This window comes from Paramormyrops kingsleyae, chromosome 7 (assembly GCF_048594095.1).
Source record: "Paramormyrops kingsleyae isolate MSU_618 chromosome 7, PKINGS_0.4, whole genome shotgun sequence".
Classification (NCBI taxonomy): Eukaryota; Metazoa; Chordata; class Actinopteri; order Osteoglossiformes; family Mormyridae; genus Paramormyrops; species Paramormyrops kingsleyae.
The window spans coordinates 7,176,046-7,193,436 of NC_132803.1; the positions used below are offsets into that span (position 1 = coordinate 7,176,046).

At 42.5% G+C, this 17,391-nt stretch overlaps 2 protein-coding genes across 2 annotated transcripts; one reads left to right on the forward strand and one right to left on the reverse strand.

Moving 5' to 3' along the window:
* The first annotated feature begins 410 nt into the window (after nucleotides 1-410).
* On the forward strand, nucleotides 411-14,830 carry ube2r2 (ubiquitin-conjugating enzyme E2R 2). Its single transcript, XM_023811618.2, has 5 exons — nucleotides 411-2,100; nucleotides 10,174-10,260; nucleotides 10,516-10,613; nucleotides 10,756-10,890; nucleotides 10,988-14,830. The coding sequence occupies exons 1-5, from the start codon at nucleotides 1,924-1,926 to the stop codon at nucleotides 11,238-11,240; spliced, it is 750 nt and encodes a 249-aa protein (XP_023667386.1). The 5' UTR covers nucleotides 411-1,923; the 3' UTR covers nucleotides 11,241-14,830.
* On the reverse strand, nucleotides 14,822-17,364 carry nudt2 (nudix (nucleoside diphosphate linked moiety X)-type motif 2). The gene is made up of 3 exons (XM_023811624.2): nucleotides 17,232-17,364; nucleotides 16,182-16,335; nucleotides 14,822-15,254 (listed from the first exon to the last, which is right to left on the reverse strand). Exons 2-3 carry the CDS (start codon nucleotides 16,303-16,305, stop codon nucleotides 14,935-14,937), a joined length of 444 nt encoding a protein of 147 aa, XP_023667392.2. The 5' UTR covers nucleotides 16,306-16,335; nucleotides 17,232-17,364; the 3' UTR covers nucleotides 14,822-14,934.
* Nucleotides 17,365-17,391: the final 27 nt, after the last annotated feature.

The window sequence follows — 17,391 nt, forward strand, 5'->3', positions numbered from 1 at the left end:
GAGGACAAAGTCCTCACACAGAATGATGGCGGAATGACAGCCAGTTGTGAAAATCTGAGTGTGAAGTTCGGGTTTTCTTTGGCTAGTTTCTGGATTAATTTCTGTACCTTCCAACTATGATCATGTGAAAATGACAAAGATCGGACATTACTGAATACAACATTATATGTGATGCAGAATCCAGTTCCAGACTTACTGAATCCAGGGGTAACAGTCACGATACGGTTCTGCTGAGAAACCCAAGCCACTAACTTATTCTACCGAACTACATTTTTATATATCCGAAATAAAATATGTCAGAGTAGTTATCAACTGAGAATAAACATGCAAAAAAAGTAACTGGCACATCAGACAGTAGAGAGCAAGTAAAGCGGGCGGGGTAAATAAGGCCGCTGGACATGACCCTGCGACGCGGCGAGGAGCGGCTACGCAGCGGCGTGTAGGCGAGAGGCGGGCGGACAAGCGCAGTGTCAGCAGGAAGCGGTAATAAAGACACTAAACGGCCGAGAGAGACATTCGCGTTGAATTTTCACCGTTTGGATGAAAGTACTTAGCTGTCCGCTGGAAGAGGGTGTGGAGAGCGGATAAGAGAAGCGCACGGAGCTGATAAACACATATAAACAAGTGGCGGATTAGCCAAAACGGGGGCGAGGGGATATCAAGAAGAGGACGGATACAATGTATCCCCAACACGGGGGCCGCTGCTAGTAGACGGACAGGGACAACGTCAGAAAATATAAAATCCAACAAATAGAAGTAGAAACAATTGTGGCCACAGTAAGAGGGCTGAACGAGGGGACAATTTTCTGGAAGGACTGAAAGACAACACCCGCTACCCCCCTCCCTGACTACACCTCCCTCCTCGGGTATTACGGCGACACCGAGGCGGCAAGCAGGCAGAGCCGATAGCCGGGACACGGTGTCCGCGATTGTCAGCTCATTTGCTTTAAAATAGACGTGCAGGTAGCCGAGGGTAAAGCGGGGAGAGTAACGCCGACGCCGCTTGTTTATCGCGTCCCGATAGCTTGACTTGTCTGAACTAAGTTTGGCTTCGCTGCCAGCGCCGGACTTCACCTCCAGCGTTTTGTTAGCCTGTCGATGCTATTAGCTAGCGAACTCGTCGAGCCACGGCCACTGCCTAATTCAGCAATTAATAATTGTTAATTCAATAATTTATACATCTCGGGTGCAAAGAAAAGGAAATTGCAGTTCAGTTTACAGTTAAACGCCGCTTTTCTCTGCCTTTGTTTGGATAATGTCAATGTAAACGTAGTGTATCATGAATCGGCAGTGATTATTAGTGAGATTTTAATTGAAAATATTTAGTTGTTAATTGAAATATCTTCAAATATTGTATTTTTTTCTTTTTTTAAAGACTTTGGATTATTTGATCTTTGGTGGTTTCAGTACCACCTTTAACGCCGTGACAGACGATCCTTTCCCCTATCGAAAGTACTTTAAATTAAGGTTCTACTCCAGATAAGTATGTAATACAGCCTTTAAAATTCAAACGAGGCAATATACATATTGTACCGACCAGTCGTGCTGTTTATCTGTTGTACTGTAGCAATGTGCGAGCTATAAAGCCGCCAGCTGTCATTTGGACCTTGCTGAGTCAAGGACTTGTCTCTGATTTATTTTTTGTGTATCGAGGAGAGTTTTGTAAGCGTGTAGAAGGGATGAGTTACTTAACTAGTCCTTTCAGTGACTAGTGGACATTTCTTTAAAATACCTTATATTAATATTTAACTAGTAAATCAAATAGGTTAGCAGTCACAGTTGACTACGTGGATCCAACATAGATCTCTCTAAAGTGGCCCCCACGTTTTTGGAGATTACAAGTCAGTTAAGATAATCCCTTGAAAAGGCCGGCACCTCTTCAGCCTCCCTGTCCTTGCGTTGCTCCTACCCAACATCGTCAACATGGCACAGCAGCAGATGCCCAGCTCCCAGAAGGCCCTCATGTTGGAGCTGAAATCCCTCCAAGAGGAGCCAGTGGAAGGCTTTCGCATCACATTGGTGGAGGAGTCTGACTTGTATAACTGGGAAGTGGCCATCTTTGGACCTCCTAACACACTTTACGAAGGTGGCTACTTCAAGGTGAGTTGGTACTGAGGTGGCAAACAGGTACATGACTCACATGACCTTACTCAATGGGCAGGAAAATTAACTTGCCATGTGGACCCACTGATTGTGACAAACTAATATTGAATGGGCTGGCATGAGAATATAGAAGGAAATGGGGTTATGATGGGAAGGTGTAGACATGCTTATGGAAAAAAAAATCAAGTGAGGTGGCTGAGAATATTGGTGAAAGGTGAAATGATCTGGAAATGTTGCTTTAAATTGCCCCCAAAAGTAATGTTTTGGCAATACTGTAGAAGAATATCTCATATTGTGGGGGATGGGGCTGAATTTAATAATTTAAATGAAAAGGTCTTTTTTTTAAGCCTAATTAAATATTGGGGGGTACATGCCTCCCCACCTCCATCCACCTGCTTCCTATACCCCTGTGTATTTGGTCAGATTATACAACTTATCAGCTGGAATCATTCACTTTATATGGCTGTTAATTATTGATTTCTTCCACATCACTGGCAAAACAGAATGATTAAAAAAACAAAACAAACTGAACTTCCCGTCTTTCAAAATGAACCAGAGTAGAGGTTACAGGCACACTTGAGCCTTTGTCTTATGCTCTAGCACAAGAGTAGGCAGCCCTGATCCTGGAGTGCCAGTAACCAGCAGGTTTTCTGACCTACCGGATGAGTTACTATCTGCCTGAGATCAGCTGTGGTTCATAAGAGTCCAGGTAGGATAGAAAACCTGCTGGGTACCGTCACTTCAGGATCAGGGTTCCCTACCCCTGCTCTAGCACCTGGGAATAACAAGAGCTGATATCCTATGTATTTATTTTTGTTGTTAGACTCAACCATTGATGACTCAGCCTTATTAAAACTCTGTTGATCAGCTCTGTCAAGACTGAAGTGGAATCGATAGCCCCTTGCTCCTTGAGGAAATAATGCTAAGGAGAACTAAAAGGTCTCATCTCTGCATTTTTCTGAATGTCATGTTTTTTTATAATGTGGACAGGCATATTACAATAAATTACAGATGTTGGTGAGTCTGAGCATATGGGGCTCTTATGCTAATGTCCATGCTGCTTTCAGGCTTTTCCTCTGTGGGACTCTTGTCTTTCATCACATACAGCTTGATTGTATTGGTGATGAGAATGAATTCTTTGGAAGTGCAGGTTGAACTAGTGATACTTGGTTACTTTTAGAGCTGTCATGGTTACGTGATTTAAACTTTAGATTAAAAAAAAAAAAACATTCAATTAAAATTTGCCGCCTTGATTACTCTGCAACATGGTGGAAGGGTGACGGGGAGTAATGGATGAAGTTCCAAATAAAGAGCAAAGAGAAAATGCAGACATTGAAGACTTTCAGGTTTGAGGGACTGGCCCAGTAATGTGGGGGTAGCTACAGCTAACAGTAAGTTATGTGCCCTTCAGCCTCTTGGAGTAGCCTAGCCTGTCTTTCATTACCTTGCTTTAAGTCAGCGGTGGCCAATCTTATCCGCAAAGGGCCGGTGTGTATGCAGGTTTTTGGGGTGACCTTTAGGTCAGCTGTTCAAACTCAGGTGTGAGAACTCCTCAGCCAATCAGTCCTCTAATTAGTAATATAATTAGGGAGCTGCAGCGAAAACCCGCATACACGGCGGCCCTTTGCGGATAAGATTGGCCACCCCTGAATTAAGTCATTTTGCTTAATTTGCTTTGTATGATTCCTGTATCTCAAGATAACTGTAGCTAAAACGAATGTTAGCCCATCACTTAGCCGCATCATCTTCCATATTGTGGTGCATCATCCCCACATGTATATTTATTTGTGAACATATTGAGTAGGGTTGAACGATACTTCAAATTTCACATTGAGATACTTGAATTTTTTTGTAATAAATATTGAAACAAGAAAAGGAGCTGAAAATGTACCAAAAACAAACTAAAGCCAAATAGAACTTATCTATGAATAAAGTCTGCCAGATAAGTTGGTGATGTTGCCATGAGTTGACAAATCATTTACTTTTGCTCAATATTGTCTCTGTGGAATCCAAAATATTTCCATTCAGCAGAAAACAAATGTCTTTTAATGGCCAGTTATTGTTTGCTTTTCCCCTGCTCCATCAGTTTTGTTACATTTCTCACAAATGTGCCACACTGATGATGAGGGTGATTATGATTGGCTTGGAGAGTGCATGCAAATACAGCAGCGGTAAATTTTAGACTGATTTTTAAAAAAAAACATATATTAGATCATTTTGAAAATGAATCGTCTGTGAAATTGCAAAGCTTGTTTTGTTTCCTATGGCAGCGTAAACATGTTTTAGCATATCACTGATATTCTCAAGTTAGATGAATAACACACTTTTAACAATGTAAGTCGCAGCCGCGTAATGCGCAGTGTCCATATTATCATTGCGCAGTGTCTATATTATCAATGCGCAGTGTCTATATTATCATTGCGCAGTGTCCATATTATCATTGCGCAGTGTCCATATTATCATTGCGCAGTGTCTATATTGTCATTGCGCAGTGTCCATATTGTCATTGCGCAGTGTCCATATTGTCATTGCACATTGTGGGGCAGCATGATGGAGCAGTGGGTAGCACTGTTGCCTCACACCCCTGGAACCAGGGTTAGATTCTCCGTCATGGTTCCCTGTGTGTGGAGTTTGCCTGTTCTCCCTAAGTCATCGTGGGGTGTTCTCCAAGTCCCACCCCCCCAGTCCAAAAACATACTGAGGTTAATTAGAATTACCTAATTGTCTGTAGGTGTGCATGTGTGAGTGAATGATGTGTGAGTGAATGATGTGTGAGTGAATGATGTGTGAGTGAATGATGTGTGAGTGAATGATGTGTGAGTGTGCGCCCCATTCTGGGTTGTCCTCTGTCTTGTTCCCGTGGCCACCGAGATTGGCGGAGGGTCCGGAGTCTCTATGAATAGGACACGCAGTTACAGAAAATGGATGGATCTTGCAGACCTAGTTGATGGCGTACAGTAGTACAGTGGATAGCGCCTTACACTTTGTGTGTGTGTGGAGTTTGTATGGTCTCCCCGTGTGTTTACACCGGATCCTCCAGATTTCCTCTCACAGACACAAAACATGCAGCTTAAGTGAACTGGCGTTTCTAAATTGACCGTATATATGTGTGTGCGTATGTGTGCATGCATCTTGCATTGTCCTGGCTTGATTCCTTCTTTGTGCTTATTGCGATATAGTATAATGTATCTAATCAATGCAGAGCCTCTGCTATAATGTATTTATATATATATTTATTTGTATATTATACATTAAAATACATTATAGCAGAGGCTCTGCATTGATTTAACTAATTTTGCATTTTTGTATGGAGTTATAATCATTAGAATGCAAAGTTGAGCACTTATGGCCTCTAAAAACCCACAAAGCATATGATAAATTGTTTACTGCAAAATATTGCATTGGTTTGATTTCTTCATGCCCGTTGCTTCAGTGGGCCTAGTAAGGGCCTTTGCCAATGAATGATTACGAGAAAGGGCAACCTGCTGATGACAAAGGGAAGGGAAACCAAGCCAGAACCCAAAACATTCAGTGGGGGCAACACTCCTGTGATTTAGACTTGTAGTTATCCAGATTCAGGCATTACAGGTCTCATGTATATTCATATTTGATATTCCTTTTGCGGTTTTTCACTTTTAAATTGTGCTTTTTAAATTTACATTAGTGCTGTTTTTTTATTTGTCTTATGGCTGTGTCTTGAATAAGCAAAGGGATCAGATGTTATATTTGGTTCAAGTAGTGTTTGTGAAGTGTGTTTAAAAGGTATCTCACACTGGGGCACAGGGACCAACCTCAGTCCGGTGCCTGGTTCCGAAGCCCTATTAGTTTTCTCCCTGTGTCTGGACCCTTTTTCTCTGCTAGTGTCATCCAAATGCACCACACTCCTATTAATAACTCTGCCGGGGTATAAATGGTATCTCCAAGGACATTTTTATGTGTGAGAGCAGAAAGCGAAGAAGGACAGAGGAAATTATAAATCCTTTTTTCTTCCAGGTGGAATGGTTTTATATCAGCTCTGATTAGCTTTAATGGCAGCACTGGTTGGGCCTCTTGTGCAGAGGCTTCTGTGGATTTGCCCTAAGTGCAGTGGGAGGTTCATAAGGCTTGTATGCTAACATTAATCAGCTGTACTGAGAAGACTCATGCCCTAATAGTTTGGTTGCACTGTTACGTTTTCTACTGTAAAGCATTGCTTGTGTTCTGTTATTAAGGTTTGTTCTGTAACATTGCTTGTCATTTTATGTCTGGTGCTTCACTTCATTGGTTTGCTGCAATTAGAGGTAATACTTTTACAGTGCTTGTTCTACTATTTAAATTGGTGTTAACACAAGGTTTGTGTAGCGTTATTCAGCTCCTGGTCCTTAGCCTTACCTGTTGCATTTACTATGTTAAAAGGGTGCCACTTTACAATAAGGCTACCCTTATAAAGGGATTATAAAAGGTTTATAAACAGGTTATTAATTAGGTTGTAACACTTTATAAATCATTACTAGACCATTATAAACAAGTTATACCACAGTTTTCTTTTTATTAATGAGTTACTACCATTTATAAGTGTTAAAGGGTAGCCTTATTGTAAAGTGGTACCATTAAAAGTTTTTCTGTTGTGTATGAGATGACTTTAGGGACTTGTGCTCAAAAGCTTTTGTGTTCAGTGTTTCTAATACCATTATGTGCATACCTACACAATGTACACCGATGAGTCAAAACGTTATGAGAACCCCCACATGAAGCAAATAATGTTGATACATACACAGGTCTGGGGTATGTTAGACAGTAAGAAAATATTAATTATAGCTGACATGTCGAACGCAGAAGAAATGGACAGGGGTAAAGATCTGAGTGACTTTGACGAGCCAAATCATTATGGCCAGAAGTCAGAGCGTCTCTGAAACCGCAAGGCGATACTGGCGCTGGTGATACTGGCGCTGGCGGTCAGCCGCGGCGATACTGGCACTGGTGATACTGGCGCTGGCGGTCAGCCGCAGCGATACTGGCGCTGGTGATACTGGCGCTGGCGGTCAGCCGCAGCGATACTGGCGCTGGTGATACTGGCGCTGGCGGTCAGCCGCGGCGATACTGGCACTGGTGATACTGGCGCTGGCGGTCAGCCGCAGCGATACTGGCGCTGGTGATACTGGCGCTGGCGGTCAGCCGCAGCGATACTAGCACGGCGATACTGGCGCTGGCGGTCAGCCGCAGCGATACTAGCACGGCGATACTGGCGCTGGCGGTCAGCCGCGGCAATACTGGCGGTCAGCCGCGGCGATACTGGCGCTGGTGATACTGGCGCTGGTGGTCAGCCGCGGCGATACTGGCACAGCGATACTGGCGCTGGCGGTCAGGTGTGGTGAGTAGCTACTTGGAGTGGCCTGGGGAGGGAAAAACCATGAACTGGCAACAGGCTGTCGGGTCACCAAGACTTGTTAATGCGAGATGTGAACGAAAATTAGCCTGTCTGATATGAACCAACAGAAGGCTTTTGTGGAACAAATGGCAGATAATTCTGGGGTTGGTCTGGGGAGTGAGGTCACAACAGGGTGCATGTAGCCCTACTTGCATATGGCTGTGTAGGTATATGTGTAGGTACATGCTGACTCCTGTCCAGGGGGCCTCCATGCACAGTTTTTATTAGATAGTCAACATTATTCACTTTACTTGGGGGGTGGTCATAATGTTTTGGTGTAGAAGTGTTTGTTTGTATATATGAATATATTATGAATGAACTTTGTCACATAGTGCAAGTATAACAAAAGTCTGTTATTTATTTGTTTATTTATTTATGTGTGTCTGCTTTGGCATTCCTTCATTGCTCGTGCCTTCCAAAGCACTTCAGCACCATCAGAAATGAAATCTGACAAACCAACCAGAGGGATTTTATGAGCATAGCCAGTATGTTCTAGTAGGTCTTTATAATTTTTTAAAATCATTTTTGAGTTCTGTCAATTTTAAAAAGCTTAGTGTTATGCCAGTTTTACAAGATTTGCTAACTTTTCGGCATCACAATAGACCTCTCTTTAATATTTCAGGTGTACTACTAATCTGCTTGCTACATTGTGGGTATTACTAAATGTCCATAAACCATGCAGAATAGCAGGCCTTCCAAGAGATTTTGCTGGACGTAAATATGTTGATTTGCCTGTTATCTAAAGCCCTGGATATTGAGATTATAATATTATCGTGAATATTTGTAGCCACGATAATCGTGTAGTAAAAATCTGAACTCATGACAGCCCTACAATCAACAGTTTTCTGATCCTAATAGCCATATGTTTGGTTTTGAATATTGGCCTAATAGCTATACCTCAGTAGATAGACATGTATGGCTGTGCAGGCTTTCACTCTTTGCCTCAGATCTTGGTTGGTAAGGCAGCTGTGAGCCCCATTTGGGGGGCTACCTTGCCATGCCTTGTGATTGTTTTCAGCCTAACTGCAGCCCTGCATTTTTTTCTTTATCACTTCATTCATGAGTCTGATGAGCTCTTAAAAGTCCTTTTGTTACAACTTGTGTTTTACATTACGAGGATGCAAACTGCTTTAGGTGCATTTGCAGGTCATAGCTTAATAAATCTCTGTGAGGGGGTCAGATTTTGAGCCCGTATGAACTGATAACTCTATAAAGCAGCTTTATGTGTATTTGTTAGATGTCTGGCAGTGATGTGCCGTCTACAAATAGGGACAGGAAAACAGAAATTAAGGCTTTGGGCATAACCATGAACTAACTTCACAAACGGCCCCTTTTTCTTTGTATAAAGTAAAAAGACTGCTTATTATATTAAAATAATGCACTGGATTGATTCAATGTCAGTTTTTAAGTGTAGTTAACACATTGGTGTTTGTTGGAAATTTCTGATTCGTGACATTATTGTATTGTATTGTATTGTATTGTATTACATATATCAAAACAGGAAATAGTAGTGTTGCACTTTAACTTTGCTTTATGTTACTATTTTACTGTTTTAAAAAATATATAAATGCAAACAGTAGATATATGTTGCTATGCTCTTTATCCCAGAGGTAAAGTTTCCCTTGAGCCTTTAATGTTCTTCATAATGTGTACTGGGTGCATGGGGTCCAGCCTGTCTAGCCAGCCGGGAAGCTACTATCCTGCTCTGCTTCCTCACCCCCCCCCCCACACACACACACACACACACACTTTATCTGCTGTGTGGTTCTGAGAGCTGCCCTTGTCTTATTCAAATCTGCTCCATTAGCATTCTAAGGTTTCCCATTTTCGGACGTTTTGCCTCATAAGATTTTATAAATTTATGGATGTGGCAGATAAACCATTTCATAGGGTACGAAACCATGGACCGTTTCTGTGTGCTTGCTGGTGCTGTTGGTATCTGTGCCCAAACGCATGGATACTTCACCCAAAAAAATTTGAATGAATGAATGAATGAATATCTATATGTCATTGCACACATACCGCTGACACTGCACATTGCAATGAGATTAAGTTAGCTTATGTTTGCAATATAGATAAATTGTATAATATATAAATTCCTGCCAGTTTATCATCTTACTCTTAATTCTCATATGTTAATGTGTATTGTTCTGAGCACATATATACTTACTAGCCAGATAAATATCTTTAAATATTTCCTTTGACTGCCTAAGACTTTTGTACAGTACTGTGTGTATACACACACACACACACACAGACTGTAAATGTTTACTTTTTATTTTTGGAAAAGTTCACACATTCATATCTATTAACACATCAAACTAGCTTTCAGCCCCCCAGCGGGATGGCTGCTCGCTGAACCGAGGTCCTCAGTGACTCAGCTCCGTCGAGAAGGAGATCTTGGCTATACTATCCCCAGACCAGCACTCATTCAGCTGACCACTCAAACACTGCATGCATGTATACACCCCTGCAACCCCCCCCCCCAGCTCACAAATTCCACTGACACCACATCCCTATTCCAGGACTCTATGTGTTATGGATTCTGCAGCATAGAGACTTTGCCGGTTTTTCCGCCACCTGATATTATTTAATGCTGATTTGTGTATAATGCATTTTTTTCTCTTCATATTTCATATTGAGGTTTCCCTCTCTTCTTGTAGGCTCACATCAAGTTCCCCATAGACTATCCTTACTCTCCACCCACATTTCGGTTCCTCACCAAGATGTGGCATCCCAATATTTACGAGGTAAGGCGCCTTCTTGGCTGGTGAACTAGTAATACACTGGAGAAAAGTCTCAGATGCATTCATGCAGAGATTGTGAGCCATCCAGCTTATTGCTTCCAGAAAATGTTAACCTTCATCACTGACAGTACTGCAGCTGTTAATTATTTGTGTGTCCGTGTTTGAGTTTTTTTGCTCTTCTTGGGTGTGCTGTGCTAAACCCCTTTGACTTTTGAATGTGTTTGTGTGTCTGTTTCTGACGGAGACTGTTTTCTACAGAATGGCGATGTGTGCATTTCAATCTTACACCCACCTGTAGACGACCCCCAGAGTGGGGAACTGCCGTCTGAGAGGTGGAACCCGACACAGAACGTCAGGTAGGCCAAGTGGAGTCACCTAAACGCTGACCATAAGCTCGTGGTGATAAGGAATGTTGGTATTGATGGCTGTTCTCGGTCTGCTGCTATGTATGTGTGTGTGTGTGTGTGTGTGTGTGTGTGTGTCTATGTGTGTGTTCAGGACCATCCTTCTGAGTGTGATCTCTCTGCTGAATGAGCCCAACACCTTCTCCCCGGCCAACGTAGATGCCTCAGTCATGTTTCGCAAGTGGAGGGACAGCAAAGGGAAAGACAAGGAGTACGCTGAGATCATAAGGTAGATTTTAAGGCAGTTGTACTCAAGCCATTGGGGGGAATTCCATTGCACAACATGCTGTTTGACACCCCCCCCCCCCCCCCCTTCTCGTGCACAGGAAGCAGGTGCTGGCCACCAAAGCTGAGGCCGAGAGGGACGGGGTCCACGTTCCCACCACCCTGGCCGAGTACTGCGTCCAGACCAAAGTGCCTTCCCATGACAGCAGCTCCGATCTGCTGTACGACGACCTATATGATGATGACGTGGAGGAGGAAGAGGAGGATGAGGATGCGGAGGCGGGCGGCGTGGGTGGGGATGCAGGGCCTGACTGCTATGATGATGAAGAAGACTCTGGCAATGAGGAGTCGTGACCCACCTCCTCAGCCACCAGCCTCTGCACATCAGCGCTGTTTTTTTTTTTCTGTCAAATGGTCACACTCGCTCACGGCAGACACATGGACTTCCTCGACAATGTCAGATCCTCCTCCTCTTAAGTTGCTCTCAGTGTTGCAGATTCACCAGCATAGCCCAGATCCATGCCCCTCCGGCCACCCCACCTCCATCTGTAGCCACACGGTCCCGCTGCCTGCCAACATGCCTCAGGGTCTCTGCACTAGTGAGAGCGTCACTCTCAGCTGTGTTCCTGCTCTGTCTCTTCCTTGTCTCTGATGCGTTGCTTTTGCCGAGGGATGAGAATGCATGCCAGACCGTGGGAGCTTTGTGTTTTGATGTCTGACAGTTAATACTTTCAGTTCAGGACCAATAACAGATTTGCCTGAACTGCGTATCGTCCAGCAGCTTCCTGCATTTTCATCTGTTTCTTCCTGAGCTGACAGAATGTTTAGTTACCCCCCACAATCAGTTTAAGGTAGTTTTTCCCCAGGGGACAGAGAACAGTACTCTATTTTTTAATAAATACTGGACAGAGATATAAAATTATTATTGAAAGACATGGAAGTGTTTGTGAATGAAGTGTAACTGTCTTAGTGCATTAGAATCTGGGCTGCTGTTCACATGACCAAAAGCCCCATTCTAAAGTGTAATTTGTGTGTAGTGGATAGGTTTATAAGGGTCAGGTGTCCAGGCTGCTCAGTCACCAGGCAGAAAGAGAGCCCCCTTCCCCCCCATACCAAGACCCCAGCACCACCCCCAAAGCAGTATTTCTGCTGGCACAAATCAGGAGAACCAACCTGTCCAATCCCAGAGACCACGCTACTTCTGAACCTGGGTGTATGCTTGATCCACACTATTTTGTGCCTGTGTGTAAGAGAGACTGAAAAGCCAGCTGGATGCTGGATGATTTTCACCCCCATTCCCACAGCCTTCACGCAAACACGCATGCACGTACACGCACACGTGGAAAAAGCTCCTGCAGAAGCCGACGTGTGCCCTTCGTTCTCGGGGACTGGGGGGGGGTTCTCTGCTCCCTGCACCACCTATGTGAAAAATGCCAAGGAAGAATCACTGCATGTATGAAACTTGTATTTCTTTTGTGTTTCTGCTCCAATCATAACTTGTAAATTGCGTAGAAATTTTTGGAGTCACTTTTACTGTAGACCTCAACCTGGCTGAGCCTCAGCCGCTGTGATCGGTCCACGAACTGTGGCATTTCATGGTCTAAAAAGGAGACTGAACGGAATCAAATCAAGAGAAGCTTCTTCTTCTGTGTTTGCATTGATGTTATGATGTAGCCTAAGGACAAGACATAAACCCACAGGACAGACGGTGCTTGTGGGATCCTATGCATTTGAGCACGAGTGTGAGACCTTCGCCCACTCTGTCTGCGAGCGCAACAAGGTGCACTTTGACGATGCAGTCAGCTGTTTCTGCTTTGCCCCCCCCCCCCAGTGACCAGTGCACAGAGCTGGACATGCATCTGGCATCTGTCCAGCCTGCCTGCTCAGCACTCGGAGAGAGGCGTGGGGGCTGGACTTCTCTGGGCAGTCATCCACCTTACTGGGATAAAACACACTGTCAATACACTGATAGCAGGAAGCAGAGGCTGTTTTTATTGAAAACCTCTGCTGCTGTCCACTGGCATCCATTTAAAAGCGTGTTTTCTTTCTGCAAAATTAGAGCACGTTAACGGATGAAGGAGACCCTGCGAAAGCAGCACCGGGAAGATATCTGGTGAAAAGTTCTGATGGTTTTTGTTTTTTTTTTTATTATTATTTCTACTTTTTTCTTGTTTAATTTGATTTGTGTTCTTGTAGTGTTGTGAAATTAAGAAATTAGTGTGACTGATTCACTTAAAAATGCAATCATTTAGATTTTTCAAAGTGTTTTTTTCCGTTTCTAGTAATGCATAGTGAATATAAGTTGGAGGGCAACCAAAAATGAATCCAAACAATTAGAATTTTGTGATTTGATCACTGAATGAACTTGTATAATGTTTTGTGGTGATTGGCAAAGAAGTATTCTGGAAACCTTGACATTAAAAGCAAAGATTTACACGCTAACAGCAGTTCATAAATTATTACCAGTTTTCATTTGACTGAGCTGAAAATAGTTTGGCAGTTTCATTGAGTCTGTATTTCGGTTCAGTCTCATGTAGCTTCAGTCAACCAGAATGAATGGCATGTTTAAACTTTTTAACAATGTAAGCCATTGATCACTGTTTTGTCTTTGATTCACAGACCAAAATTGACAGTACTCCAATTTCAAGTGGTTTCACTCAGTGTTTTGATGAACTTCTTTATGGAAGGATTTTGTAAATGTGAATGCTGTTGTTCACCATACCAAATGACTTGCTGAGCCATGATATGGGAACCAGTCTGTCTCCACAGAGATGTACTTGGTTATTGTACCTTTTAAAAAATCTCGCAGGCATAAGGACAGTTTAATAATGTTGTGATTTTTTTATGGCCTAGTGATTTAGTGAAATTAGTGGTGACATTCATTTCATGCAAAGCAGTATTTAAAAAGCAGTACTTAATTCAAAAAAGTTCTGTATTTCACCATGTTGAATATCTTTTATGCCAGTATTATACTGTAGATTAATAATGCAAAATAATATAAATCTGTAACACAAGCTGTACTGAAAGACAGAATTATACTCCAGCGCGATTGTTGATTCCATTCGTGTGAACACAATCTGCTCAATGAAACATGCAGATTATGGTTAATTCGCCGCTTGGCTCACAAAGGACGTTTAAACATGATAGCTGCCTTATCAGAATACAGTATCAGTTTTGTTTTGGACTATTTAGAGTCCTTGTAACAACAATGAGATTATGAATCGACTGATTGGCCTGGTACACAGTATTATAGTACAAACATTTTGTGGGCCCTCCCCTTTGTGACTGCCCTTATTACCCCTCTCACAGGTATAAGTATTGTTGGCATTTGGCAAGATATGTTAAACAATGTTTCCAGCTTTTGTAAATCACGACTATTTTACAGCTGGTTTAATTAATATATTTATTCAAACAAATTAGTGTATTTCCTTATTAAAAACATAAAAAAATAGCCTATTGCTTAAGTTTGAAGGTTAATTAACGATGTAGGCCGTAGTGAGCGTGTCTGCCCCGCCACATTCAGTTGTGAGATGCCTCACTCCAGTGCTGTCAATTTCTGTATGATCTGGGGGATAACTGGTCTGGCTACAGTTTTTCTTGTCTTTGAATTATTTTCCTTTAATCTTTATAATGGTATGCAAGTGTGTGTGTTTATCCTTAGTTTTAACAGGATGTTCTAAAATAAGATGAAACACTGAAAGGAACAGACAGAATTCTGTGTGCTTGTCTAATACACACATTTAAGGGGAAAAAAATGTTCCACATCACCTACTTTTTTCCATTGGTTTTAATTGAAGTTATTTTGTTTGTCACATTGTCTTTCTCTGGGTTGGTAGTTTCATCTAAAATTCCTGTAAGATTCAAGTAGCACTCCTCCATGTAGGTTGTTTTCTGTCTTACTCATGAATAACAATGTGAAATAAAGTATGCTGTACTATTGTTAACTGTTTATTTACATCCTCTCAAAGATGACAGGGAAATCCATTGCACTAAATGCATTGACAGGCATGGAGAACAGTATACATTGTAGAATTACTGATTAGTATGACTAATTCTTTCCTTCTGCCATCAGGAAGCGCTGTGCATCACGCAGAGCCTCCTGCATCTCTTCATGCTTTGCCAGATCACAAGCTTCTTCCAGTTCTGCCCAGCGAAAGGCCTGATGCTCCTTAGACAGGGTCACTTGTGTCTCTGGGTCCTTCAGCTCAGCCAGCCAGTACAGAACCTCCTTGTCCCTCCCTTTAACTTTGTACTGCAGCTCCTTCAGGAAGCTGCTAATAATGTTCAGCTGCCCCGCCCTCAACCCCGCCTCCTCCTCAGTCTCTCGCAGGGCAGTTGTCAAGTCGTCTTCTCCTGGGTCAACATGCCCTGAGGTGAGAAGAGCAAGGATAGATACTGTCTTACCTGAGGTAATGTGTCATCCCTCTAACCTGCTGGGGAATACCTAGAAATTCACATTCTGGCTTGCAGATAATATGGAAATTTCAAGTGCCTATCACCGGTAACTTAACAACATCTGTGAGTTGAATGAAGTGGAATCCAGTGTCACCAGCTTTCAGAGTTGGGTAATTCAGGTCCAGAGAGTAAAATCCCAGATCGGGATTTTGTTTCAACCAACTAGTTGAGTACTCTGTGACTCTGACTCTTCATGCTCAACTGCTTGGTTGAAACAAAATCTTGGTCTGGACTTTTACTCTCTGGACCTGAATTACCCAACTCTGCCAGCTTTCTATCACGAATGAGCACTGCTCCACAGAGCGTCGAAGCAGATATTAATATAAGTATGCTAGTTGGTTACAGTCATGCATTGCTTAATGAGGATACATTCTAAGAAATGCATCGTCAGGCAATTTCGTCGTCATGCAAACATCATAGAGTGTACTTACACAAACCTAAATGATACAGTCTACTACACGCCAAGGCTATACCGTATAGCCTAAACGATAATAAAAAAAATACAGTGTAGTAAATATATAAACCAATATTTTTGATAATGATAAAGTATTATGTACTGTGCATAATTTTGTGCTATAAATGTATGTGCTATCATATTATGCGACTGCAGTGGTGCAGTAGGGTTATTTACGCCAGCATCCCCACAAACACGTGACTAGTACCTTGCATTATGACATCACAAAGCTCCATCACAATCTTATGGGACCGCAGTCATATACTGTATGTGGTCCATCACTGAGCGGTAAATGACTCTATTAAGTTATGAATATAACTACTCAATCTTATATCAGGTACGACAGTGACGGAAGGCATAAACATATATGTTAATACCATGTGTACCTTTTGGTGGAGTCCAGTGATGGCGTCCATATGAGGTTTGTAGAAGAAGGTACTGGATGTTATCAGGAGGATGAAACTGACTCAGCCGCCGGAATACGATGAATCCGCAAGCCCGCAGAGCCATGGGACGTTCTGAGGTCAAAGCAGATGTACTCTGCGAAGAGATGGAGGACCACAAAGGCAGCCCAAAATATTAAATTTAACATGTAGCATGTGACATCAGATGCAGTGTCTTTTCAGAAAACATCTCATACAGGTGATGCAAGGAGCTGAAGGTGCTGTTTTTTTCTCTCCTTTGCTGTCCTTCAAAGTAGACGGGATCAATGAGCCAGGAATTTCTCCAGTTGGATGCAACTGTGTTTCCCTGCCAAATAAGACTTCTGCATAGAATCGAGCCCTGTTTCATGGCTATGAGATTCTCTTAAGTAGACACTAAAGGAAGTTGCACCTAAACAATATGTTTTTGTACTGTAGGATGTAACCCAGGTAAGGACAGAGAGCAGATACAAACTTAACACACACAGTTAGGATCCAAATGAAATCCACAATCTTTGATGTGTGAGTGACTCTGCATTGTGCGCAAAGGACAAAAAAATATTTCTGCATCAGTACAGCTATTGGAAAAACTATTCATACAATTTTAGGAACCAAATCACTGAGTTTTTTTTTCGCAGCTTAGTACACTTTCCAACTGCACTGGCAAAATAACAGTTCACAGACAGCCCCTGGGTTAAGAACGTCCGACTTACGGACAACTCATACTTACGAACAGACTGTAATAATACCTATTATATATTAAAAAAATCTAAGTTCGTAATAACGAGTGCACGCACACTGCGGTTTCATTGGTTCGTGAGCTTGAGGTACGGTACAGGGGTGAGTTTCCCGAAGCGTTCTTAACGCTACGTCATTCTTAAGTTCTGTGTTAAAAGATAGAACTAACGAACGACGTAGCGTTAAGTAGGCTTCGGGAAACTCACCCCAGTACAGTAAATATATACTATATGCTAAGACTGAGGCCAAGAATCGTATGAACCTGTCCCGACTTACCTACAAGTTACCTAAAGTCAGACTTCATGGAAGGGATTTCGTTCGTAACCAGGGCCTGCTTGCATTCCGATTGGCCGTTTCTTCACGTTGGTAGAAACTAATTACTTCCGGTGTTACATATTCAAGCCCCCCCCATGTTTCCCACCGACCACGTTTAAGT